This window comes from Aspergillus udagawae, assembly GCF_001078395.1.
Source record: "Aspergillus udagawae IFM 46973 DNA, scaffold_6, whole genome shotgun sequence".
Taxonomy (NCBI): domain Eukaryota; kingdom Fungi; phylum Ascomycota; class Eurotiomycetes; order Eurotiales; family Aspergillaceae; genus Aspergillus; species Aspergillus udagawae.
The window spans coordinates 109,623-135,400 of NW_025091269.1; the positions used below are offsets into that span (position 1 = coordinate 109,623).

The following is a 25,778-nucleotide window of genomic DNA, read 5'->3' on the forward strand; positions in this document are numbered from 1 at the left end:
CTCAATTTCTAGAGTTGTCAAACTTGTGAACCTTGTGAACCGTTGACCAGATCGCCGGGTCCTTGGGCAGGATCCTCGACTCTATACAGGACCTGACGACAAGGGCTGATCAACGATGCTTGAGTGGTAATCTAGCACACCATAACCTGTACTCATCATCTCATCATAGAACCGAACGACCGTAGCCATGCTAGTGGGCCGCAGGACGGCACGCGTACCGATGCAGTATTCAGTACCTATATATAACGAAGTCGCATTCATTCATGCACCATAGGAATAGTGTTTTTTGTACATCAGTTATATCGTACCAGTCATGGCGAACCATCAAGCTCGAGATGGCCAGGTAGTGGTTCAACCTCCTCTGCCGCAAGTCGTGGGCTACGTGATAGTCGTAGTTTTGGGATTGGTCATTGCTTTGGGTATGTCGATGTCCCTGCCGCGTGGATGACAGCTAACAGACCCAGTGATGATGCTCATCACCAAGATCCTCAAGAGAACGGCAGGTGAAGATAACAAGAAGACAGAAATGTATTTTCCTCCGATGCTGCGGAATACTAGATACTAACTCATTGCAGGTTTATGACTGCAAATCGAACCGTTCGGACTGGATTGACAGCGTCTGCGGTTATATCGGTAGGATATGCTCTCCAAGTGCTGCACGGCATCCCAATAATAACTCTCTGTATAGTCATGGCTATGGTCAACGGCCATGTTGGGCTCTGCGTTCGTGGGCTACGATTATGGCGTATCGGGTCCCTTTTGGTTCGCTGCCGGCTGTAGTCCGATGATCGTCTTCTTCGCCCTGCTGGGAATCTCCTGCAAAAGGAAGATTCCTGAAGCCCATACATCTCTGGAAGTTGTTCGGATCCGATATGGTAAGACTGTTCGCAGAGCATCAATAACAAAATGATGACACAAACAGGGCGAATCGCTCATGTTGTCTTCATGACGCTTTGTTTGATCAACAACATTTTCGCTTGTGCCAATATGCTCTTAGGTGCAGCGGCAGTCATTGCAGCCCTGTAAGTCACCAAACTGAAAACGGGAGCAGTCTGACTTGAGTAGAACTGGTGTACATATCGTCGCAGCGACGTTTCTCTTGCCTGTCGGCGTGACGGTCTACACCTTTGTCGGTGGCATTAAAGCAACGTAAGCAGCCGAGTCAAGCATACAAGAATGGCATCTGAGAATGAGATGCAGGTTCCTGACCGACTATTTTCATACGGCCGTCATACTCATCATCGCGTGTTATTTCTCAATCAAAGCGTTTACGGTCGACGAGGTTGGCTCCATCGGCAACCTGTACGAGCTGGTCAAGTCGGCTTCTCAGCGGCATCCAGTTGCTGGAAATCATGCTGCCACTTACCTGACGATGACCTCTAAAGGCGTGCGTTATCTCACAAGGAATGTCTACCGCAGTTCTGACGATATTAGGGTATTCTATTCGGCATTCTGCACATTTGTTCCAATTTCGGCTTGGTCATTGTAAGTGCTGCGGCCAATGAGATACTCCTTGCTAACCCATTAGATGGACACGAGCTTCTTCATCAAAGCGTTCTCGGCGGCTCCTTCGGCAGTCGTGCCCGGATATACAATCGGCGGCATTGCATACTTTGCCATCCCATGGGCTCTAGGAACCATCATGAGTTCTGTCGCACTTGGTCTAGAAAATCAGCCCATCTTCCCAACATACCCACGCGTACGTAGCCTCCAACATCACCGGGAACAGAACTAACCCGGTACCAGCGCATGACATCAACCGAGGTCAGCAATGGACTCGTCCTGCCTTATGCAGCCATGGCGATTGCAGGGAAAGGAGGCGCGGCTGCCATCCTTCTCATCACCTTCATGGCTGTAACGTCGACACTGTCGGCGCAAGTCATTGCCGTCAGCTCGATCCTGAGCTTTGATGTCTATCGCGAGTATTTCAACCGAAAGGCTTCCGACCGCGACATCATCCGTTCCAGTCATTTTGGAGTCATCTTCTTCGCGGCCTTCTCCGCCGGCTTTAGTACCATGCTGCACTACGTCGGCATAGACCTGGGATGGACTCTGTATATGCTCGGTAAGAATTCTTCCCAGTCCTGGGTCCATAACTGACCGCAAAGGCGTGGTCACCTGTCCTGGCATCTTCCCAATGGCCTTTACCATCCTATGGCGCCAACAGAGCAAAGCAGCGGCCATCCTTGCCCCCGTGCTTGGTCTGGCAACCGGTCTAGGTGTCTGGCTGGGAACGGCCAAACACTTTTATGGAGCCGTTACAGTATCCACAACGGGCCAGATCCTGCCCTGCGTCTACGGCACAGTTGCCTCTGCCTTTTCACCCATCGTTTACTCGGCCATCCTCACCCTCCTACGACCACAGAATTACGATTGGGCGGAGTTCAAGAAGGAGAAGCTGGCTCTGGAGGAACTCGAAGGTGACCTCACAACAGTGCACAGCCACCGGCCGAATGCTCCAGCATTCAGCGCGAAAGAATTGAAACGATGGGGTCGCATCGCCGCGTTCTGGTCGGTAGCTACATTCTTGGGCCATTGGGTTCTCTGGCCACTTCCCATGTACGGGGCCAAATATGTCTTTGGTAAAACGGTGAGTATCCAGTCAAACCTTCAAAAGCTGAGGCTGATCGTCCTAGTTCTTCGTGGCCTGGGTAGTGGTTGCTATCATCTGGCTTTGGGGCACAATGTTAGTGGCGATCGTTTACCCTATTGTCGATGGAGGCGTTCAGCAGATGATCCAAGTATATCAAGGATTGACTAGGGGGAAAACGGCGCCTGTCAAGAGCTCAACGCCTTCGTGTCAATCAATTTCGGAGAAGGAGCATGTAAAAGCATGAGTGCGTCGATACTTATACTTGACAGACTGGATGAGGTACTTGAGGTACAAGATGATGATTCAAGTGGAAAATGGAGGCTTCTGGGTGAGATTCGGTCGAGATCCGGACACGACAAGAGCAGCGAAATGATTCAGCTATCTTTGGGTATAACTTTTCACTAATCGTAACCTTGGGTCCCTAGCTGTGAACTAGTTATTATGTTGCCTGTTCCCATAGTTTGTACAAACAACAGGATAAGAAAAGAGACAAATTTGAGAATCGCTGAGGATCTAGTCATCGAGACGAACCCTCGTTCCTGAAGATATCTATACTTGATGGGTACTAAACCTCTGCACTTAATACTAATCAAGACGATATCAGATGTTTTACGCCCAGGAGGCCCGCATCAGATACCCTCTCGATATAGGCGAACCGGGCCTCTTTCTTGAGGACATCCAGAAATTGATCCTGGTAAGGCTGATTGTTGAGAATGCTGCCAGAAAGGATCAGACCGGTACGTTCCGTAGGGACGTATCCAGCACAAGCAGGATCCAACAGACGTCCTACAGTTCGATTTGCCAAATAGTCAATTTGTCGACCGACAATGGTCGAGGCAGTGTCATACTGTCCGTTCATGCTGAGCACCACTTGGGCAACACCTGCAATACGAGATTTGATCGTCTGCTTGTGCTGCTGAACCAGGATTTCACTGACGAGATCAATCTGCTTTGGCCCGCAGGTGGCACATCCCAGTTGTTCAAGAACCGCCTGCTCCAAACGTCCCAGGGGCTTAATGCGTATTCCGAGTCTTATCTCCTCGAGAACGGCCAAGGTGTATTTGATGGCCTCCAGCCCGATGGCATATCCCCCTCCTTCATCACCCAAGATGTGTCCCCAGCCGCCGGATCGAGCGACTCGGGAGTACTCATTGCCATCCTCACTTCGATTGTATCGCATGGCGACGCTCCCGGTGCCAGCAATCACAACTACTGCAGATGAACAGTCTGGGTGGGGAGTTGCAGCGGCCGCCAGCAGATCCACGTCATTTGTCAGTCGGATTTCCTTCTCAGTCAATCCAAAGAGCAAGCAGAGCTTTGGTAAGAGCGACTCCCGGAAGTTCTTCCGGTCAATGCCCGCCAAACCAATCCAGACTGACTTGAAAAGCGACTGGAGATGGCACTCTGAGGAAGGAATGGTGGCCAAAGCTTCCTTTGTAGCAGCCATAAGCGTCTGAACTACCTCCTCCATGCCGTTGCCGTCAGTCCTGTCGCTGTCAGCTGTGATTCGCAAAGGAAATAGGTAAAAGCGTACAGATTACATGGACCTGTTGTCCCTCGCCCAACGACGGTGCCTGTCAGGTCCGCGATGACGGCCGCGCACTTGGTCCCTCCGCCGTCAATGCAGAGCACATATTGCCTGTCTTTGGCAGGGGACTGTACATCCTTGGCCAAAGATGTCTCTAAAGCATTAGCGAGCACACCCCCAGCAGATGCCAACCTCTCCGCGCACTGTCCAATCGGGTGTCCCGTCTCGGCCACGAGAAGAGCTAATTTCACCTTTCCTTTACATCTTGCGAGCAAAGCGTCCAGCTCCGCGTCCGTCATACCGGCGCAGCGTGCACTCAGCCTTCGCAGGATATTGCGCGATCGTTGTTCCAGCTTCAGATTGGAGGCTACAAGATCTACCATCTGATTCGGTCAACCACACTCTTCCAGCTTCCCACAAACACATACCAGATTTCCATAAGTCTTGCCCGTCCGGATCATGGTGCCAGTGCTAAGCATATTCAGCACCAGCTTGGTAGCCGTTCCCGCCTTCAGCCGGGTGCTGCCTGTGACAACCTCCGGCCCCGGCAGCGGAGCAATCAGGAAGTCGACGGTTCCCGATGTCCCCATTGCCGACGGCGAAGCGCAGACCACACCGATAGTGAGGCAGCCGATCTTCTTCGCGAATGCCAAACATCCGAGAACATACGGCGTACGACCGGACGCAGCTATGCCAATTACGCTGTCCAGGTCCGGGTTGAGGTTCAGAGCTTCCATGTCTGCCTCGCCCGCAGCGACACTATCTTCGGCTCCTTCTTGTGCTCGTCGAATGGCAGCATCGCCGCCCGCGATCAGCCCGACAAACTGCGATGGCGGAGCAGCAAATGTCGGAGGAATCTCGGATGCATCGAGGATGCCGAGTCTGGTCACCTGGATTGATTACACATCCTTTCGGAGAGCTATTTTTTGGTGGTACTGTGGTAACTGACCTTCCACTGGTCCCTGCACCCACGTAGATAACTCGTCCGCAATTTCGCACGCGCGGAGTTAGCGCATCAATGGCAGCGGCAATTTCGGGGAGGCATAGTGTGACACTAGGCGCGACACGGTGATCCTCTTCGTTGATCAATCGGCACATCTCCAGGGTCGAGATCTGGTCGATCCGCGCCGTCCGGGGGTTGACGGCTTCGGTCTGAAGCTGCGACAGGCCGGCTAGATCCATGTTGCCATGCTTCTCGGAAAACGAGTCTGACAGGCCAGATAAAAGTCCCTGCAGTAGATTCAGTGACTCTATATTCTATATCCTCGGTTAGCCCCGTGTCGCGTGGGGGTTACTTGACAACGTTACATTGTCTCGTTTAGGAGTGCCAATCTGGGGTTGTATAGAACTCGCCTGTGGAGAATGCTGATATCAAATCTGACCAGTAGTGGGTTGTCGGAGCGGACGGATCTACAACAGAATATCTTTTATGAGTTAGACGCCTTCTATACGAACAAACTACGCTTCGGTCAAGAGATAGGCCCGCCATGGCGGACCATTAGTCTAGTTTCTCCGCATTTTGGCAGCAAGGGACAAGAGTCACACAGGCCTCACGATGGCGAGATAAAACCACTGTCCCTCCTCTATTCTCTTCTACAATCGAGTGGTCTGACTGACCGACAGCCAATATGGGGCACGACGAAATTCATCAAGATGATGCTGCCGTGGAGGCTGGAGAAGTCTCCCGGCAGCGATCGCTTCCATATCGGATCTACACGCACTCGTGGTTCCAGATCACCCTCATTAGCTTCATCTGCTTCTGTTGCCCAGGGGTAGGTCTTCCTCCAACTGCTCAAGTCACTCACTAATCTTCAGATGTACAACGCTCTCTCTGGCTTGGGAGGCTCCGGACAGGTTGACCCTACAGTTGCCGCGAACGCCACAGTAGCCTTGCTGGCTGCGACTGCTGCTACGGCTTTATTTGTCGTTGGACCAATCTTTGATCGAGTCGGACCTCGAGTATGCTTGCTGATCGGAGGATGGACTTACTCCTTGTACTCGGGCAGTCTACTATGCTTCAGCCGTATGAGAACGTTCCTTCCCATTCACCCCTACATACTGACGCTGTTAGATACCGCCAACGGAGCGTTTGTCATCGCCGCCGGCGCCATTCTCGGTATCGGAGCGTCCTTTCTTTGGGTGGCTCAAGGCGCGATCATGACGACGTACGTACCTGAATCCCAAAAAGGCCGGGCCATTGCCGCATTCTGGATCATCTTCAACCTAGGCGGCGGCGTGGGCTCCCTCGCCAGCTTCGGTCTCAACTACCACTCGCACAGCGGAACGGTCACGGACGGAACCTACATCGCCCTGCTGATAATCATGGTCATCGGCTGGCTGCTAGGTGCCCTGATCTGCCCGCCGGCTTCCGTCCGCGTGCAAGGACTGCAGCCCACGCCCGAGACGGAGACGAACTGGCACCGAACCGCCAAACTGACGGTCCAGACACTGACCGACTGGCGCGTTCTCTGCATGATTCCCATGTTCTTCTGCGCCAACGTCTTCTACTCGTACCAGCAGAACATCGTCAACGGGATGACCTTCAACATCCGCACGCGGTCCCTCAACGGGGCGCTGTACTGGATGGCACAGATGCTGGGCGGCCTTATCATCGGACTGATTCTCGATATGCCGCGGGTGAACCGCCAGAACCGGGCCAGAGTGGGCTGGCTCTTCCTCTTCGTGACGGGGATGGCCATCTGGGGCGGGGGGTATGCGTTCCAGAAATGGTATGACCGGCGCAGGGCACATGGCCACAAGCAGGACATCGACTACACGCAGAGCTCGCTAGCAACTGGTCCGATCTTCTTGTATATCTTCTACGGAGCGTACGATGCCTTTTGGCAGGGATTCTGCTACTGGCTTATGGGAGCTCGGTCGAATTCGCCCGCCGTAGCGGCCATTCTGGTCGGTGCGTACAAGACGTTCCAGGCGACCGGGGGTGCAATGGCCTGGCGGTTGAATGCGATGGCCAAGCCGGCCATGACGCAGTTTGCCATGGACTGGGGACTGTGTATGGGGGCGCTGGTTGTTGTCATTCCGTCTGTGCTGGCTGTGACGCTGACCAGCGAAGTGCAGGAGGAAGTGAGACAGGCGAAGAACGATGATGAATGATGATCGATCAATATCCCATTGTGGAAAACTAATCTATGTCCGAGGCACAGGTCTAATCCAAGAAACACAAAGATTGACCCCTGCAACTATCGCCCCAATAATCCACAAGGCACGATCGTAGTGTGTGCCGTTGTAGCGGAAGATAATCGCAAAGACGATTCCACCAAAGTTACCCATTCCCCCGACAATGCCCGAGACGATTCCTGAATCCATTAGCATACGATTGACAGAATAGCGTGCCCTGAACTCACCATTGGCGGTTGGATGCACATGAGGCACAATGGCGAAATTTGCCCCGTTACTGGCCGCGATGAAAAACGCCATCAACACCACCAGTCCAAACATCAGTCCCTCACTCTTTGGGTTTAACTGTCCGACAGCCAGCGCCATTGCTCCCGTACACACCCCTAGACAGACCAGCCAAACTTTCTTGCCCCACACCGACTTGGTATACCGATAGATGAGATCAGCTATGAACCCGCCCGCCGGGCGAAAGACGACATTGACCAGCCCGAACATGGCAGCCCACCGGCCGGACTTGGTCTGACCTAGGCTGGGAAAGTTCTTCAGATAATACGCGCCGAGAATGGAGTTGATGGCGAGTTCGGCGCCGAAGGAGCAGGCATACGGCAGAGCAAGCGCCAGCGTTGGCAGGGAGAAGATCACACGGAGTGCTTCTCTAAGCGTGGGTTTCTGAATCATTTCGTTGTTTGCAAGGCTGATATCAATCACCTGTTGCGCTTCGGTGTCGACGATCTGCGGCGTGGAGGCACCTTTCTTCTCCGGCACGGTGGAGACGTTGGTGCTGGACGGGGTGCCGGATCCGCTGGTCCGGTGGAGGTCGACGATATTGCTCTGAAGAATGGGATTGTTGCTGTGTCGCTCCGACCATTTACCCGTCGGGGTATCCTCACAGAGGAAAAGCATCGACAGGGCGAGTGTGACGATAATGATGAACGGGACCACGTATGCGACACGCCAGGCACGGTGGGGAGTCAGTCCTTGCGAGTGAACGAGGGAGTCGTAGATGGCAGGCATAACGAAGCTGATGATATGAGCTTTGCACACAAGGAGTTCGACTGGAAAAGAACATACTATGTGATACCACCGCCGGCGTTGCCGAATCCTCCAGCCAGAGCGTTTGCTGTCCCTACCACGTTTTTGTCAAAGAAGCCAGTGCACCAGACCTGGCACGGCACAAAGGTCGCTCCGAGAATCCCGATGAAGAAACGCAAGGCAATTAGTCCTTGGGGAGAGGTGACTAGTCCGGCCATGACGGTGGGGATGGCACCGCAGAGGAGACATCCGACAAAGACGTATCGCGGACCGAACCGATCGCACAGGGGGCCGGCAATGAACCGCATGAGAAGGCTGTCTATTTAGCAAACGATCTGACTGACGGCGCAAGGGTACTTACGTTCCCAGTAGAGCCACGATATTGGAGTTGCCGACCTGGTCTTGCGTCATATGCAGGTCCTTCTTGATCGTGACGCTCAACTGTGCCTGTTAGAGGGGCCAACTATTATGAAGCTCGAGACCACTTACCAGCGGAGGAAATGCATACCAGGAGAGGAATGCCACCATGAATCCTAGCCAGGAGAAGAAGAAGACACGACCATAGCGATCAATGGGATTCAACAATGGAATCGACCTTGCTTTGTGGTTGACCGGGTTGATCTCGGGGCTGGCAAATACCAGTTTCAACATTTCCATCTTGCATCAACTTCAAGAGCTGTCTCTGCAAATTGTGCTTCAATTAAGATGAAGTCAGGGATGGTTTGCAACCCGAGGTGGCCAGAAACTATATAATGCTTGACCGGAGCACCAGTATCGCAGCCATTTCATGGATAAATGCGGTTTCCATCTTCCACGGAGATATTAAAAGACTTAGCAACAGAAAATCAAGGGAAAGTGCTTATCCTCAACTCCTAGGAGATGCGGTATGAAAGCATCGAGCCGGAGCGGTCTGCCAAGCAGCTCGAAAAACGATAAAAAGATCAGCCAAGCCAGCTGCAAAAGATTCAAAGCATGCGAAGAAGCAATATTTCAGAAGAGCAGACAGGGATAACGTCAAAATCGCAAGTGAATGACTGCATGCCGGCAATATCCTGGAAAATACAGTCGTTTGTCGCGGCAGTACAACCAGGCAGCGATTCCCATGCCTAGAGCCATGGGAAGACAGACGCCACGACGTCTTGGGCAATGACCATTCATGCTCCAGAACGTAAGAGATATGTAGAACTGGAACATCTCGTTTCCGGCCTTATCTACTCCATCCCGTTGATCGGGCCATATCTTGGATCTCCGAGGCCACCGCCAAGAACGAACCGATATCTGTACATCTTCTGACTGGTCGATGTATCCCAAAGGCTTGACTTCCATGGCATCCTGCTTGATAAGAGTTCCAGGGCTTCATTGGCGATTCGGTGGCTCATTTCCGCGGAGTCGAGCATTCGGGTTAGTGATGGAAACAAAGATAAGCAGAGATAAAGACAGGAGATAAGAACCAGGGAGCTTGGCCTCAGCCCTGGCATGGCACGACGTCATTAGACACTGAGTGTCTCAGAGACTTTATTTAATATAAACTAGAATAGAATTACTACCGTTGCTGATGCCCGCATTGGCAAGTTGGGGTTTCCCTTGGCATATTGAAGTAGATTGATGTATAGATATCTCTACAAATATCTGTGCGACGGCCACCCCACACAAAGGTTAACAATTGTTGGGCATATCTAACAATTCAAATAGAGCCGAAGATATCTTCAATCTCCTCAGCTCAGCAACTACGTAGGTGCGAGGTATAAAGCTTGTTACGTCCGATTAACTGTCTGCTACTACTACGTCATCTCTACGGGGCAGTTATCACGCAAGACTGGCTACCGGCTCACAGGTATACCCTGCCGCCTGTTCATAAATTGATCTCTAATTGATCTCTATAGATGCATTTGAATATGTGCCTTCCTCTGTGTTTCTATGTACTCAATGCCCTCTGGCTTATATCTCGCTCAGAAAAAGAAGACACCATGCACGCCCATCCCCTCAAAAAGCTCGTCCCAAGTACGCACTCTTTGCATGTTCCCGGAATGGCTTCCCTCGTCTAGGTTCCATGCCGACTGGAGGAACACTGCCGCATCAAGGGCGCTCATGTCGCCGAGACATCGACAAAGCTCCTGCAGAGAGCTCACAATGAACGGTCTTTCGGACAACGCCTCAGAGCTACAGGTACTCTCCAGCCCCGCCATCAACACGGGCCAGAACATGAAGCGGCCCATCGACTTGCCCTTTTGGAGCGGTTGGTCCATCAAAGGATGAAGCATACAGAGAAGGTTGCTCAGGGTTACGCTGGCAAGGCACTGGACATCCGGGATGAGCCCCTCATAAATGTTGCCCAACATCTCTTGAAAGATGTTTTCTTTTCCGTGATTGAGGACTAAGGCCCTGAGGCAGTAGAGCAAGGTAGCTGACTGGAAAGCAGCGGCAAGATCCGCCCAGCCCTCGCCTTCAATGGGCTGTGGAACAAGGTTCAATCGCTTCCGCGGTCGCTGCCTGTCCACACGCTCTTCCAGTGTCTCATTGTAGGATTCGAGAGCTCGCCCGGCCCAGGCCGTTGGAGAGAATGTAATGATGCTGCGAACCAGGTCCAGAATAGCACTGTTCACGTGCGCTATGTCATCATGGGGATGGTGGTGAAGGATGAATCTGAGGTTGTTCGTATGGATGATACATGCCAATAGCTCATCGGGGCACGGGAATCCTTTTTCCAGTCCATGGGCATGTATCTCTGGCAGCCAGTCGATATATCTTAGCTGCACCGGAGTGTCAAGTGGCAAGGATGAGGCGGCCACGAAGACCGAGCTCATTACATCGATTCTGAAGCATCCATCAGTATCATGTCAATCGACGGGAAAGATGACTTACAGCATGAAGTGACCTAAAGCATGTCGAAGATTTCCAAGTCTGGTGGATACTAGCATTTCAAATCCACCTTGACATGCGATGATGTTCTTCAGACCTTCAAAATGGATTTTCCAGTTGTAGAACGCCGATCTTTGAATCTAATGCCATACCCTGCTGTTAGATGCACACTTTCATACCACAGGATTGTTGCATACCTCCGACATGAGCATCACAATCACAGTATGGAAGACCAGGTCGTGCCCTTCTGCTCCTGCTTCAGACAAATATTGATTCAACCCTCGTAACGACTGCGATCGGTGCTTGTAGATGAAAGAGCTTAACGGATGGTGAAACGATTGGAGAGGCTCCAATTCGCCAGGGTTGACTTTAGCGCGCAAGGCCCGTGATCGATTGACTGTGATCAGATGCAAATTGGGCTGCGACTGGATTACTTGGTGTATTGCAGAGGCAGAAATCAGGAGACTGAGTAAGAAATCGGGGACATAGGGGAGTATGTCGAGATCGATCCGGTGTGGGTTCAGAGGCGAATCTACAATGACCAATTCCGGGCAGACGTGGTCGTTGACTGTACAAAGTCAGCTCTCAGATCATGGAGTCTGTCCTTGCGGCCCTTCACATACAGTAATGGGAGAACTCTAGGACCATCTTATGCGTCTCGTAGTCACACGGAAAAATCGACCAAGGAATTCTTGGATTTTCTAGATTTGATCTCGAGCGAGAGACGAGCACGCCAGCTGGCAGTCGCAGCAATCAAGTTAGAGCTCTCTAGTTACGACTCTATCTGACGACGCTTGCACACATGCGTACCTTTTCTCGATTTGAAACTTTCGGTTCGATGTGGATCTGGCCGGGCATTGGAGGACTGAGGCGCTCCCTGCATGAGGAATAGCTTCGGTCGTCCTCGTCTTCTTCTTTCCTGGCCCTTGACATGGTTATTTTCCGAGGGTCTTGGTGTCTCCGGTGAAACAGCGGATGTAGGCGCCACCCAGCGAATTGGTGTAGCCGAGTATCCCAGACATTCCACACCTCGAGATATGCATCGCATACAAGACGGCTTCCCACCATCACAGATGATCCGTTGCCGTCGGCATGTGTGACATTTTGCCTTTGACTTTGTGGCGCGAGCAGACCCGTCGCTGAACATGTTCCAGTCACCCAGAATGACAGACTGTGCTGGTGAATTCAAGGTTGTATTAGAGAAGGTTCGTTCAAGACATGTCTGGATGATTATGATGGCTCATGATTCATGACTTCAGCTGAAATATCCATCAGTCATCTCATTGTGGCTGCGCTCGTATAAGTCACGTGAGGATGAGTTGCTCAGCCATGACCCACAAATGGGGGTGTTTCTGACTGGACTGTGGGATCATTGACTGGGCCTAGACTGTCTAGTACTGAGGCTATGCACTAGGCTCCCCAAATAGCACACTACAAGGAGCTTGTTTTGTCATTTACCTTGTGAAGAATCTCACCACATATTCTCCTCTGCCAGTCAATCTTACTTTTCCTACGCCCAATATTACGACGTAATTACACTCCACTTTTTATTAAATACTAGAAGACTTCTTCAAGGACCCTGAGGCGAAACTTGAATTGGTTTAGCACATCCACACCTTTGACTATATTTCTTTCTACTGAATGTCTGCGCTACCCTCCCTCTTGCGGTTCCTTAGATATCGGCGAATCACTCAAGCTGGAGTGGGCAATGGTTATTCTATTTATTCTGATTATGCCGTTCGCGACTCTGTGGTGTTGGCATAGGTTTATAATTTCTGGGTGTTGTCCGCCTGACATATAATGACAAACGCCGCTGCATAGCCGGAGAGATTCCATATTAGATAGGACATGCGAGAATCATTTATTTCCTAAGACTTCCTTATTATATGTTACTTCAATCCGTTGAGATCAATGGCTTTTTCCCCAGAAATTTCTCAAAACCTGTTGAACAGACGCTTATTATCCAGTTGGCACTGGATGCGGATTCAACACTCTTGTTTTAATGGCTCCATGATAAAGAGCAACTTTCTCGTAGTCCGAAGTGAGTTAAGAGGTCTCAGACTTTTTAAGGACCAGAAAATGTTGATGTACTGTGATTGGACTAACTCCGTTCCTCTGAATCCCTAATGACTGCTGTTCAAGACCATCCTATGAAGCTGGTTTCTTGAGTGAAGGATGGGGAGAGTAAAAGCGAAAGACAAGCCTACGCCTCGAGTACCGATAGATCAATCACCTGCCGCCTGCGCAGGGAGATGTTCGCGACTGAATCACAGTTTATATGGAAACCAGAGCATCTCGGCTGGGGCACAGATCCTTCCGCCAGTTTGAAGTCATATTTGAGCAGAAAATGACAGAGGAAAATCTTGACCTCGTTGGCGGCGAAGAAGCGACCTGGACACGCATGCTGGCCGTGTCCGAAGCCCAGGTGATCTGGACTCGTACTAACCAGCTGTGCAACGCATTCGTGACCGGCAGTCTGCCGCATGTTGTAGAACCGATAGCCGTCCCAGCTTGGTTAACTACTCCCAGTAGCACCAAGCCCATCTCTGCGCGTCTCAATATCGCTTTGGCTCCCACAATCAGCAACATGCTTGATTGCAGGGATGTAATTCTGGAGCTATTCAGTAATGGTCGTCAAGTGGATCTACCTGGAATCGAAGACTTGCTTGCTCCAACCCTTGCTGCCTATCCGTTGTGGATCCGAGTGAATCCCCAAGATAGGGTGCTGGAGCTAGTCTGCCGGATCCAAGAGGATTCTGGCTCCATCACCACCTGTGACCAATTCCAGGTTGAAAACGTGGCTCGAATCAGTCCGTCTCTGCATGAAATCTGCAAGAGCGCGATCCGCTTGGATATTTCGCCCTTCCTTGAGCCTACTAAGGCAAACTACGTCTCCCTCTTCTCTGGGGGCAATCCGCGATTTCTCAAGCGTTAAGACTTACCTGTGCGATCACTCGGGATGGTGTCGGCTTGGAAGCGGCTTTTTGACAAGCACTTTATCTCGATCGATACCGCCGACGAGTTACTACGGAGATGGGAGCTCGCGCTGCATCAGGTCTCCATCGCAAATGGCGACCAAACAGTCGCGGATATTGATCACGGATGTTTCCATACTCTCGCACCTTCGGAGTTGCTCGAGTCTATTTCCAATAAGTCCCAGGCAGTAAAGTCCAAGTTACTGGTAAGTCAGGACCAAATTCCAGGAGGCAGTGGCTCACTTGGCTTCGAGACACCTGGTTCTCTTAGACACCGCCATAGATGGGGCGGACCTCTATATCGTTCGCTCATGGTAGTGATGCGACACTGCAACTCTTACTCAGCAAAATCCACTCGATCAAATTACAAGCCGGAATATATGAGCCAGGCACACAGCTTGGCTTTCTTGGCTTTCTTTTATCATTTGCCTTTGATTTCTGCGTGGCGGTGCCACTAGGAAGGGTCGGCTATCCTCTTCCGCGAGCCAATTTTCCATTTCGAAAAGTATACCCAAGGTATGACATAATTGCGCCCCACCGTGGATTAACTAAAAACCTGAGTCACTATTAAGGTATAGCATCTCTACACTTTTTTATTATGGTTTTTCTTCTACCTCATGTTTGCGCTCTTCCATATATCATTTTCGTCTCTTCTTCCATCGTCATTTAATATCCCAAACTGCCGAGTCTCCATTGCAATGAATGGTCCATAGAATGAAGCTTCCTAGCGCCCAAGAGATTGATTTCGACATTGATCGATACATCAATCGATATCTCCCCGAATCCCAGGTGCATCGCCTACCATGGCCCATCTCGCGGTTCCTAGGATACCGCCGAATCCCGCAACCGGAAGTAGGCAATCTGCTGGTCTGCGCATGGGCATTTGTCGGCGCGTTTACCGGACTAATTCTGGTGATGGGTGTCTTCAAGGCCAGCCAGACTATCCAATCGCATCATCCTCCGCTCGTAGTTGCTAGCCTGGTATGTGTTTCCCGATCCTTAGCGTATCCGCAACTCGTGCTGACGTTCTAGGGCGCAACGGCGATCCTGGACTACCAAACAATCCAATCCCCGCTGGCTCAACCGCGCAGTTCCATCCTGGGACATGTGTTCGCAGCCGTGGTCGGAGTTGGAGTCACCAAGCTGTTCATGCTCCGGTCAGACTTTGAGAGCCTCCGCTGGATCGCCGGGGCCGTCTGCACCGCTCTGGCGTCGTTGGTCATGGGCCTGACGAATACTGTCCATCCACCGGGGGGAGCCACGGCACTGCTGGCTGCCGTGGATCCCACCATCGGCGCGATGGGCTGGTTCTTCGTCCCGCTGGTTCTCATCGGGTCATTGCTGATGCTGGGATGCGCGTTGGTGGTCAACAATATCCAGCGTCAGTTTCCCATGTTCTGGTGGACGCCGCGGGACGTCGGCCGGAAGAAGGGTCCACCGGATATTGAGAAGACGTCGGAGGTGCCGCAGGCGTCTCGAGAACGACGGATCAGTCGTGTGGTTGGGTTACTGTGGGAGAATTCTATCATCATCACGCCAAACCAGGTGGTGATTCCGGATGGGTTCACGCTGGGGCTTGAAGAGAAGGGTATCCTCGAGGTATTAAGGGATCGCTTGAGAGACCCGGAGCAGTACGAGAGCAGTGTTGGAGACAACAGCAGTCCTGAAAGTTAGCAAACTGTCGACCACAGTGTCAGACCACTTGCAGCGGATCTTCATCCAGAATTGGGATATGTAATGACTACGCCACATTTCCCGTTGGGTAATGATGAACCCTTCCGCGAAAGGCTACGTATAATGGTTAGAGTTGCAGCCTGAGAAATTGGGCATGAAACTACCTTGCGCAAATATCTGATCGGATGTTGTCAATTACATAGTGGATGCCTGCGGCGGAATATCCACTGTTTTCCACTCGTCCGATGCCTCGGTGAAGACCTTGTTGAAGCTACCCTTTCCGACGCTGTAGAACCTGATCTCCTGGAATGAAAACAAGATCCACCAATCTGCCTCCAGGTCAGCCCAAAACTTTGTCGTCCCGTTGGTCAGGCTTGCACTTTTAAGGTACAGCTGGCAGATGGAGTCATCCCGATGGCCTGGTCTTATGAGGAAAACGCAAGAAAAAGCCTTGTCGCTCAGTGACTCAAGTCTAGTGGTTATTTCAATTTGATGGAACTAACAAGCATCGAGCGAGCTTGGAAGGTGACGTGCCTTGATAGTCCGTTGCATGATGGCTACCACGACGTCAAAATATAGTGAGACGACGATCTCTCACAGTGGCGGCACGTCAGTACCGTTAAGGTGATTGATCGATTGATATCCAGTAGATCATTGTTCCGTTCATCATCAGCATAACCCTGAGATAGCAGCGAAGTGGCTAAGTGATCTGTTAGACACGTCATAGTGTCACTTTTGAATACATCAAACTGTCCAACGCCACTGCTCAATGCCTCTGCTAGGGAAGATCTTACAATAGTTTTCACTCGGCTGCTCATCGATTGAAAATGTAAATCAGTTGGTCTGTTCGAGCAGTCATTTTCGCTCAATACTCCGTCGAATATCCGTCGCAACGATCCCTCATGGATCGTTGTGTTGCAATCGCATCGCAAGTCGCAATCGCCGCAATGGTCAGCTATTTCATCTACAGGACATTCAATGCTCGGAAGCAGCAACCATCCCTCAAGGAAGCTGCCCCTTCTTCTGCAACCCCTCTCACTCTTAAGCAGATTGAGCTCATAAGGGCCAATGTCCCTATCCTACAGGAACATGGCGCTGCTATCACCACCACGTTCTACCGGAACATGCTGACCGAGCATCCGGAACTCAACAACGTGTTCAACACGGCCAACCAGGTCAACGGCTACCAAGCATGCGTCTCTCTACATCTAGCCGGACAATTACAAGATCGGTGGGAACTACCTGCTGGAAGCCATGGAGGAGGTTCTCGGCGATGCCTGCACTGATGACATCTTCGACGCGTGAGCCGCAGCATACTGGGCGCTGGCGAACATCATGATTGCCCGCAAAGGCACACTGTACAAGGAGAGCCAAGGCTGGACCAACTGGTGCCAGTTCCGCGTGGCCAGGAAGGTCCGCGAGTCGGATGAGATAACCTCGTTCTACCTCAGGCCAGTCGATGGCAAGCCGCTACCTAGCTATAAGCCAGGCCAGTACATCTCCGTGCGTGTTGATGTGCCGAGATTGAAGTATCCCCAGGCCCGACAGAATTCTCTCAGTGATGCCCCTCGCTCGGATTACTACCGTATCGGCGTCAAGAAGGAATCCGGCCTTAACCCCTGGGCTCCCGGCGCCAAGAGACACCCCGGATACGTATCCAACGTCCTGCACGATGTCACCAAGGCGACGTCGTTGAAGGTTCTCACCCGTGTTGCGACTTCTTCCTGTCCAGTACCGAAGCCGCCCATCCTATTGTGCTCCGATCGGCCGGTGTCGGCGTTACTCCACTGATATCCATCCTCAATACCATCACCAACTCCCCTTCCAACCAGCGCAGGGTCCACTTCATCCACGGATCCCGCAGTAGCCAGGCCCGCGCCTTCAAATATCACGTCCAGGCGCTGGAGGAGAAGCTTCCCACCATGCAGGTGACGCTCTTCACCAGCACGCCGTCCGATCAGGATCAGCCTGGCGTCGACTACCACCGCCGGGGCCGGGTTGACCTGCAGTAACTCGACCACTCGGCTGACTTGCATTTGGACGATCCCCGCACCAAGTTCTACATTGCGGTCCTGAGTCTTTTATGGCCCATATGGAGGGTTAATTGAAGGCCCGGGGTGTAGGCGGTGATCGAATCAAGATGGAGCTGTAGCACTGGTGGTGTACCTCACAACTAGTAATGCTTTGCGGTTTGTACTATAGCCTGTTATGATTGCATGTATATAAATGATTTCCTTGGTTGCCCTTATTCCCGATGGTCCGCTGTAAGATGGAAAAGAGCGAGACCAACTGCTTTTCACGGAGAACATCCGCTATATCCGTCGACTCGAGAATACCCAGACTAGAAAGGATGCGGGGAAAAGGGTATTCCAATCAAGTATCGGCAGAGACTTTATGGCGAGTTCGCCGAGGCCATTGAAAGCCCCCAATCTGTCAAGACAGCGGCTGTCTTTGTAGCCGACGTATCCGTAAACTGTTGCCTTTTTTTCGGGAGGACGTGCCCAATTCTTCGGTTACCGTGCCGATATGTTTAGGCTGATCACTGACAGCACCATGAGCGAGCCATCGTAACCCCAGAATGTGTGATTACGGATCAAGACGAGTCGATTCTTCTCTGGAGGGGTAGTCTGGTGGCACACTACTCCTGGTCATCAAGTACAGGCATGCTTCGCTTTGGCCCATATCACCACAGTCAGGAAATACAGCAACTGTCGAATCCTGCAGTTTGCCATTGAAGGCAAGCCCTCAGCCGAAGTTTTACCGGGAGGTTGCGTCGATCCATCAAATTTCTCGAGTTTTCCTCGCCAGTGCAGTGTACACTGACGGTCAATCTCGGGTGGAATTGTTCCGTCCGTCAATGCTAGGTGTGATTTATCAGCAGGAACTAAGAGAAGCAAGGAAATGATCTGTCGATCGCATGTTGCTATTGGGGTTATCGATGCTCGAATGCGGGCTATCGCTACTTTGGGGAATTGTGGAGATCTGGGGTTTGCGGGGAAGGCGACAACAATCGGTAGGTGGGGATGTCAGCCTAAGTCAAGATGGCAGCCAAGCGCCATCAAGCTTGTTCTACAGATCTTGAATTTCGCCGGTAATTGTCCGAGCCATGCACGGCTTGGGAATCGGCACGTAGAGTGAGTGGCACGGTCGTGTTACATACCTGACTGAGTCGACGTGAGGGGTAGAATGAGAGAATGCACGACTATAAGGAGGGGCAATACTCCTGGGGACTTTCACCTTAGCAGGCAACAAGGCAAGGTCGAAATGTCGAAATGCACTCAGCCCTAGGACTCGCAGGTCTCGCAGGTCTCCTGGCCACTGCGTCTGTGTGCTTGTCTGCTCCAACGGAGCAGAATATCACCAGTGACACCTACTTTTATGGACAGTCACCTCCTGTATATCCATCGCGTATGTCGCTCTCCCTTGCATAGACCTAGCACTGACCTTAAACCAGCCGAGGGAACTGGAACTGGCTCCTGGGCTGCCGCTTATGCAAAGGCGAAGAACTTTGTCGCCCAGCTCACCCCAGAGGAGAAAGTCAACCTCACTGCGGGGACCGACGCCAATAATGGCTGTTCTGGTAACATAGCGGCTATTCCGCGACTCCACTTTCCAGGGTTGTGTGTATCTGACGCTGGCAATGGTCTTGTGAGTGCACACAGGCAGCAGCAGCAGGAAATGACTAATGTCAGTAGAGGGGAACCGACTACGTGAGCAGCTGGCCTAGCGGACTACATGTTGGTGCCAGGTAAGGTTCCTGTCCAATCGGCCGGATAATACTGACCGTCCGCAGCTGGAACAAAGGTCTAGCTAAGCAAAGGGCAATCCATATGGCATCAGAGTTCCGTAAAAAAGGAGTCAATGTCATGCTTGGGCCCGTCGTTGGTCCCCTGGGTCGTGTGGCTGAAGGCGGACGCAACTGGGAGGGTTTCTCGAATGATCCGTATCTGAGCGGCGCCCTTGTCTATGAGACCGTCGATGGGTCACAGTCAGTTGGGGTTGCAGCTTGCACCAAGGTCAGTCAGCTCAACAAATCCCCGGGTCAGCAACTGACCCTTCACTCTTCATAATAGCATTACATTGTGAATGAACAAGAGACAAACCGAAACCCGGAAACCGACGACGGCGTGAATGTCGCGGCAGTCTCTTCCAACATTGATGACAAGACCATGCACGAGCTGTACCTTTGGCCCTTCCAGGATGCCGTTTTGGCCGGCAGTGCTTCCATCATGTGCTCATACAATCGCGTCAACAATTCCTACGGCTGTCAAAACAGTAAGACTCTGAATGGTCTCCTGAAGACCGAGCTCGGATTCCAAGGTACGTTGTCTTCATTCCGATCTGCAGCTAAAGCTGAACCGATCAGGATATGTGATGACCGACTGGGGCGCTCAACATGCTGGCATCGCCGGTGCGAACGCTGGCCTGGACATGGTGATGCCTGAAACCGAAACATGGGGAGCCAATCTCACGACGGCTATTTCCAACGGAACGATGGACGCGTCGAGACTTGATGACATGGCCACAAGGTAGTCTGGCCCTGCTGAATTCTCCAACCCAGACTGACAAAAACAGGATCATCGCTTCGTGGTATCAAATGAACCAGGATTCCGACTTTCCATCTCCTGGAGTCGGCATGCCCATCGACATATATGCACCTCATCAGCGGGTAATAGGAAGGGATGCCTCCTTCAAGCAGACATTACTCCAAGGCGCTATTGAGGGCCATGTCCTCGTCAAAAACACCAACAGCGCACTACCACTAAAGTCACCTCAGTTGCTCTCTGTGTTTGGATACGATGCCAAAGGACCGGATTCGCTGAAGCAAAACTTTAACTGGATGACATACAGCCCTAGCATTCAGGAAAACCACACCCTGTGGGTTGCAGGCGGTTCTGGGGCAAATAACGCTGCGTATGTCGACGCTCCCATAGATGCCATCCAGCGCCAGGCCTACGAGGATGGCACCTCCGTGTTGTATGATCTTTCATCACAGGATCCGGCCGTTGATCCAACCTCTGACGCGTGCCTGGTCTTCATTAACGCCTACGCCACAGAAGGGTGGGACCGTCCTGGACTGGCTGACAACTCGAGCGATACCCTGGTGAAGAACGTCGCTGGGAAATGCGCCAAGACTATTGTCACCATCCACAACGCCGGGATCCGAGTGGTCGGCGAGTGGATTAACCATGAGAATGTGACGGCTGTCATCTTCGCTCATCTACCAGGTCAGGACAGTGGGAGGGCATTGGTAGAGTTGCTCTACGGCCGGGCCAATCCGTCCGGGAAACTGCCGTACACGGTGGCTAAGAAAGCCGAGGACTACGGTGCTCTGTTGCATCCGTCCCTGCCAGAAACCCCATACGGACTGTTCCCACAGTCGGACTTTGACGAAGGAGTGTACATTGACTACCGCGCCTTTGACAAGGCCAACATCACCCCACAGTTCGAGTTTGGCTTCGGACTGTCGTACACAAGCTTTGAGTATTCCGGCCTGCGCATAAGCAGTCCTAAGAAATCTCCTCAATATCCTCCGTCCGCTACTATCCAGCAAGGTGGAAACCCTCATCTCTGGGATGAAATTGTCACCGTTTCTGCGGAGGTCAAGAACATTGGACCTCTCGCCGGTGCCGAGGTGGCACAGCTCTACGTCGGCATCCCCAATGGTCCCATTCGGCAACTGCGTGGATTCGAGAAGGTCAGTGTCTCATCAGGTGAGACTGCACGGGTGCACTTCGTCTTGAATCGACGTGATCTGAGCACATGGGATGTTGGGGCCCAGCAGTGGTCCTTGCAGCGGGGAACGTATCAGCTGTATGTTGGACGGTCGAGTCGCGATCTTCCTTTGAAGGGGTCATTTACTCTGTAGATAGCAGTCACAGTCAGTAATGTCTAGGTATATGAGAATAATAAGAGAGTCGATTGATATACGGTTCTCCTCATTTTCTCCCTTGGCTTGACGAGATTCATGACATCATCCATCTTCGAGGTTGCATTCCTCTGGTTGACATTTCTGTATTATATAAAGAGGAGTCAATCAGGACAAGGATATTCAGCAGACTAACGATTTGGATCCAACCTTGTTGAAAAACCACACGCGACACCAACTTGTCGTAAAAGTCAATGGCATTTGTTGACGGAGAGATTCCGCGCCAGCCCCGAGTTCCCCAACACCGACACGAGCACAGCGCGACGACACGTGAGACTCTCCACCGTTTCTCTCGATCTGCAACTGCAAGTGGGATCATTCATACCCACTCGCCCGCTTCAGACACATGTCTCGCACCGTACAATAACAACTATACTATGCCAACCGCCCTCGTCCTCGTCTACCCCTCTGTCAATACTCTCGACACCAACGGCCCGATCGGCGTGCTCTTCCAGGGCGGCTTTTCCACACTCATAGCCGCCCGTGACGAATTCACCACCTCCCAGGAAAATGTAACCATCAAACGGGACTTGTCCATCGCGGAAGCCAAGGACAGACTAACGGAGTTTGATCTGCTTATTGTTCCCGGGGCGCGACCGAACAATATCCTCCCGTACATCTCGGCAGATGGCCATCTCCACGAGTTGTTAGAGTTGATATCTGCATTTGCGAAACTCGGTCCCAAACGTCCCGGGCACATGGGCGAGAGGGTTCTTTTTTCTGTTTGCAGCGGGTCGTATCTTCTGGCGGCGACAGGAGTTCTAGATGGACTCACAGCAACATCACACCGGTTGGGGCTTGGAGCTTTGCGAAAGCTATGCGACGAGTATAAGAGTCGGACACCAGGAGCGAAAGGGACGGAGGTCGTGCCGGAGAGTCCAACGGGCACTGTATACTATGTCGATGCCGGGATGAACGAGTCGCAGGTGCGTATTGTCACGTCCGGGACCATCACCACCGGCATCGATGCGGCCTTGTACATTATTTCGCTGCGGTCGGGGAGACCGGCCGCGGAGGAGGTGGCGTCATTTATAGGGTATTCATGGCGGGAGATGTGAGATATGGGAGTTGGGCATATCGGAGGTTGTGATCGCTATTCTTGCACATACATATACACTAATATACGGCATTCTACTACCTCCTCGCGTTGGACATGGACCCCTGGACACAGCTGCTATTACCTCCGGATAAGGCCATTGCTGCAGCTCGCCACACCGCTTCCTGCGAGAACCAGCTCTCTGCTGTGTAGAACAGCCGACAGTCCGCCGCCTTGTAGGTGAACTGCTGAGGCGTTTTGTCGTCGCCAGGCGCGTACTCGTTGCGCAGGTTGACTCCTCCTCCGAAGACGAAGGGGAATTCGTCCGGGTCGACGGGGATCGATTTGTTGAATTGCGCCCATTCTTCCATTGACATCAGAGGAGACGAGCCATTCTGCAGAGACTCCCGGATCAAACCATGCGCCGTTTCGACATAGGAGTAGATCCCACCGTAGGCCAGATTCTGGCCGCCCCGAGTGCCGCCGATGGCCTGCATAGGTCCATACTGAGGTCTTCCGCCGAATGCGACCGTTCGAACGCCTTGCCGCTGCATTCGATCGACAAAGTAGGCACATGTCGAGACACAATTGCCATCCGTGATCTGCTCTATTAGCGTTTGCCTCGTCTTAGGCAAGAACGACTTACAATGATGATGGCCTCCGGGGCAAATAATCTTTGTGAAGGGTCTAATGGAATCGGACCGTATCCGGTGATCGGAGAGTACGTCGTGGAGATGCTGGTGAAGTTGAAATTGGCATAGAGATTGGACAATGGCGCCCCGTCAATCTCATACGGTCCATACCAGGCCTCCAGCGATTTGAAATTGTCATCCTGGTTTGGCGTCACTGCCGCCTGCCAGGAAAACGGGTTTCCCTCCCATAGCTCGAACTGCAACTTGCGATGCAACTGCGCCAGTCCGGAGAAAGCTTTGCTCAGGAATTCTGCACCGGTGTGAGCCCGCAGCCGAGTCGCCGTGTATGGCACCACATCCGGAAAGAAGATACGAAAGAGGTCCACGCCGGCAGTCAAGCTTCCCCCAGGATTGCCGGACAGGTCCAGAAAAATCCTCTTCTTGCCAGCTTCGGTCGCATTTCGCAAAAAGTCCACACTGACCTGCTGCAGGGTCACGGAATTAACCGAGAAGGTGGTAACGGCTAGCACGCCAACGTCCTGAAGTGCCTCTTCCTCTGAGAAATATCCCGCTATTAATCCGCCGTAGCTAGACCAGGTTGTATTAGGGTAGCCCCCGCTGTCGGATGCGGCGACGGCCGTCGCTGGAACGGGGTCTTTACGACAGCGGGCGTTGAACAGTGCGGTGCCATTGCGGTATGGGAATTCCAGTGGTATCAGATCGGCTGTTCTGTGACTCTCAGTGGAAGAGCCGTTGGCAAAGGTGAGTGTGAGCCGGTCGCCAGTCCACTTCTCCCCTAAATTCCGTGACCATAGTCCGTTGTTGCGGGGCGTTCCTAGGGCGATTTGACTGGCTAGAGACGGGAAATTTGTGTTATACCTGGGTATAGTTGGTTAGATTTCCGTGTACCTGAATGAAGTGTAGATCATACTGAGCGTCCGGGTCATGTAGAGCTGCCTGGGAGGAAAACGCTTCAAGATACAGAGCAGCGTCCTGGCCGTCTATAGACACTACTGGCGAGACAGACTGGACTCCTCGGGTCAAGAGTTGGGCGTCATCTATCGAGTCAGCAAGCGTCGCTTCACCGTCGCGAGAAACTAACCGAGTGTGTATACCTGCGGCAGCTCCAGGCCGTCCGAAGACAGCGAGACCAGGGGAACCGAGTTGGAGAAGCGAAAGAGCACTGTAGAGCAGAGCTGGAGAGCCAGGTGGGCGTCATGTGCTGAGTTGATGTGTTGTCGCAGATCTAATTCGAAATCCCAATGGCTGGAGTAGCCGCGACCCTGAGCCTTGTGTCTGATATGGTCCAGACCACCCAGCAAATCTGTCAAAGGCATGGAATATTGGTCCGGGGGATCTGCCAGAGTCAGCGACGTTCGTCTGCAATGGTCACGGCACACACTCTTCAAGCTCTCGATCGTCGATTGGAATTGCAGATACTTGCGATATTCGTCGACAAACTTGACGGCATCCTCGGCATCGAACGGCATCGAAGTCAGACATCCATAGACCAGGTTTCCCGGGATTCCTTTGGTCGTCTTTGCCTGGGCAATCCAATCGGAGACTTGAGCACAAGGCTCGATTTGACGTCCATTATTTTGTATTTGACTTGCTTGGGCTGCAAGGCATGTTAGTGCCAGTATTTGCGATGAGAGTACCCATCGGTAATGCATCACGATGTGAGCGATGGAGGATGATGAGGGAGAATGGTTGTGTTTGTTTATTGAATTTCAACAGATGTCGCCGATATGAGCCGTCATATTCACAGTCTCAGGGGCCACGAGACTGATCGACACCTGATCTGGGCGGATCTTTCTTTTTATAGCGCATGATGTGTTGCTGTGGAGTTCAGATCCACCAGGACTTGAAGTCGTCATTTCAAGCAAGTTTCCTGTTGATTAGCTGGTGTAACCAGCTACACGTAAAGACCTTGTCGATGCCTCTCTGGTATAAGCTTGAGTAATCAGCTGAGGAGAATCTCCACGACAACCGGTTAATTGCCTTGTCAAACAATAGTCTCTCCCTTCAAACCCAATAATTGACTTTCCAGTGTCACGTACGGCGGTTACTAACAAAACGACATTACCTCATAATGTTATTGCATGATTGGCGAATTCCAAACCTCGACCAACAGAGGATTGGGCTTTCATATTGCATCTTCCATCTCTCCCTAGAAAAGGTGCTTGTTGCTCGTTGAGTTAGCATTTACGTATATGCTCTGGACCAAATGGAATACAATCGGCACTGCTCCCATGAAGAAAATCATCCTGATCAAGGGCTGACTATAACGAAAATTTTTCTAATAGGAATCTGCGAATTCATGGCAGCCAGATCCTCTGTAGTTTCAAGACGTCTTCAACAATCGATTCTCCCCGCGTTCCG

At 52.0% G+C, this 25,778-nt stretch overlaps 11 protein-coding genes across 11 annotated transcripts; 7 read left to right on the forward strand and 4 right to left on the reverse strand.

The window, feature by feature from the left end:
• Positions 1-313: 313 nt before the first annotated feature.
• Aud_007804 (sodium:solute symporter family protein) lies at positions 314-2,837 on the forward strand (the record flags this gene model as incomplete). The annotated part of the gene is made up of 12 exons (XM_043292692.1): positions 314-419; positions 465-528; positions 576-633; positions 689-875; positions 923-1,022; positions 1,066-1,149; positions 1,201-1,387; positions 1,435-1,485; positions 1,529-1,699; positions 1,747-2,065; positions 2,109-2,590; positions 2,637-2,837. The coding sequence occupies 12 exons, from the start codon at positions 314-316 to the stop codon at positions 2,835-2,837; spliced, it is 2,010 nt and encodes a 669-aa protein (XP_043148627.1).
• Positions 2,838-3,182: 345 nt separating this feature from the next.
• On the reverse strand, positions 3,183-5,303 carry Aud_007805 (putative glucokinase regulator family protein; the record flags this gene model as incomplete). Its single annotated transcript, XM_043292693.1, has 4 exons — positions 3,183-4,080; positions 4,128-4,504; positions 4,550-5,003; positions 5,071-5,303. 4 exons carry the CDS (start codon positions 5,301-5,303, stop codon positions 3,183-3,185), a joined length of 1,962 nt encoding a protein of 653 aa, XP_043148628.1.
• A 446-nt stretch (positions 5,304-5,749) lies between these two features.
• Positions 5,750-7,235, forward strand: Aud_007806 (putative MFS transporter; the record flags this gene model as incomplete). Its single annotated transcript, XM_043292694.1, has 3 exons — positions 5,750-5,893; positions 5,937-6,144; positions 6,193-7,235. The coding sequence occupies 3 exons, from the start codon at positions 5,750-5,752 to the stop codon at positions 7,233-7,235; spliced, it is 1,395 nt and encodes a 464-aa protein (XP_043148629.1).
• A 33-nt stretch (positions 7,236-7,268) lies between these two features.
• Aud_007807 (MFS transporter) lies at positions 7,269-8,948 on the reverse strand (the record flags this gene model as incomplete). Its single annotated transcript, XM_043292695.1, has 5 exons — positions 7,269-7,438; positions 7,487-8,280; positions 8,331-8,606; positions 8,653-8,732; positions 8,781-8,948. 5 exons carry the CDS (start codon positions 8,946-8,948, stop codon positions 7,269-7,271), a joined length of 1,488 nt encoding a protein of 495 aa, XP_043148630.1.
• Positions 8,949-10,240: 1,292 nt separating this feature from the next.
• Positions 10,241-11,798, reverse strand: Aud_007808 (uncharacterized protein; the record flags this gene model as incomplete). Its single annotated transcript, XM_043292696.1, has 4 exons — positions 10,241-11,105; positions 11,154-11,290; positions 11,348-11,718; positions 11,774-11,798. 4 exons carry the CDS (start codon positions 11,796-11,798, stop codon positions 10,241-10,243), a joined length of 1,398 nt encoding a protein of 465 aa, XP_043148631.1.
• A 1,699-nt stretch (positions 11,799-13,497) lies between these two features.
• Aud_007809 (uncharacterized protein) lies at positions 13,498-14,085 on the forward strand (the record flags this gene model as incomplete). The annotated part of the gene is made up of 1 exon (XM_043292697.1): positions 13,498-14,085. The coding sequence occupies one exon, from the start codon at positions 13,498-13,500 to the stop codon at positions 14,083-14,085; it is 588 nt and encodes a 195-aa protein (XP_043148632.1).
• Positions 14,086-14,839: 754 nt separating this feature from the next.
• Aud_007810 (HPP family protein) lies at positions 14,840-15,799 on the forward strand (the record flags this gene model as incomplete). The annotated part of the gene is made up of 2 exons (XM_043292698.1): positions 14,840-15,106; positions 15,158-15,799. 2 exons carry the CDS (start codon positions 14,840-14,842, stop codon positions 15,797-15,799), a joined length of 909 nt encoding a protein of 302 aa, XP_043148633.1.
• A 902-nt stretch (positions 15,800-16,701) lies between these two features.
• On the forward strand, positions 16,702-17,811 carry Aud_007811 (uncharacterized protein; the record flags this gene model as incomplete). The annotated part of the gene is made up of 3 exons (XM_043292699.1): positions 16,702-17,062; positions 17,112-17,487; positions 17,532-17,811. 3 exons carry the CDS (start codon positions 16,702-16,704, stop codon positions 17,809-17,811), a joined length of 1,017 nt encoding a protein of 338 aa, XP_043148634.1.
• A 1,260-nt stretch (positions 17,812-19,071) lies between these two features.
• Positions 19,072-21,668, forward strand: Aud_007812 (beta-glucosidase; the record flags this gene model as incomplete). The annotated part of the gene is made up of 7 exons (XM_043292700.1): positions 19,072-19,207; positions 19,254-19,447; positions 19,495-19,547; positions 19,593-19,815; positions 19,873-20,119; positions 20,166-20,328; positions 20,375-21,668. The coding sequence occupies 7 exons, from the start codon at positions 19,072-19,074 to the stop codon at positions 21,666-21,668; spliced, it is 2,310 nt and encodes a 769-aa protein (XP_043148635.1).
• A 254-nt stretch (positions 21,669-21,922) lies between these two features.
• Aud_007813 (uncharacterized protein) lies at positions 21,923-22,786 on the forward strand (the record flags this gene model as incomplete). Its single annotated transcript, XM_043292701.1, has 1 exon — positions 21,923-22,786. The coding sequence occupies one exon, from the start codon at positions 21,923-21,925 to the stop codon at positions 22,784-22,786; it is 864 nt and encodes a 287-aa protein (XP_043148636.1).
• A 76-nt stretch (positions 22,787-22,862) lies between these two features.
• Positions 22,863-25,069, reverse strand: Aud_007814 (peptidase S41 family protein; the record flags this gene model as incomplete). The annotated part of the gene is made up of 5 exons (XM_043292702.1): positions 22,863-23,366; positions 23,411-24,275; positions 24,328-24,454; positions 24,499-24,753; positions 24,799-25,069. The coding sequence occupies 5 exons, from the start codon at positions 25,067-25,069 to the stop codon at positions 22,863-22,865; spliced, it is 2,022 nt and encodes a 673-aa protein (XP_043148637.1).
• Between the last annotated feature and the right edge of the window lie 709 nt (positions 25,070-25,778).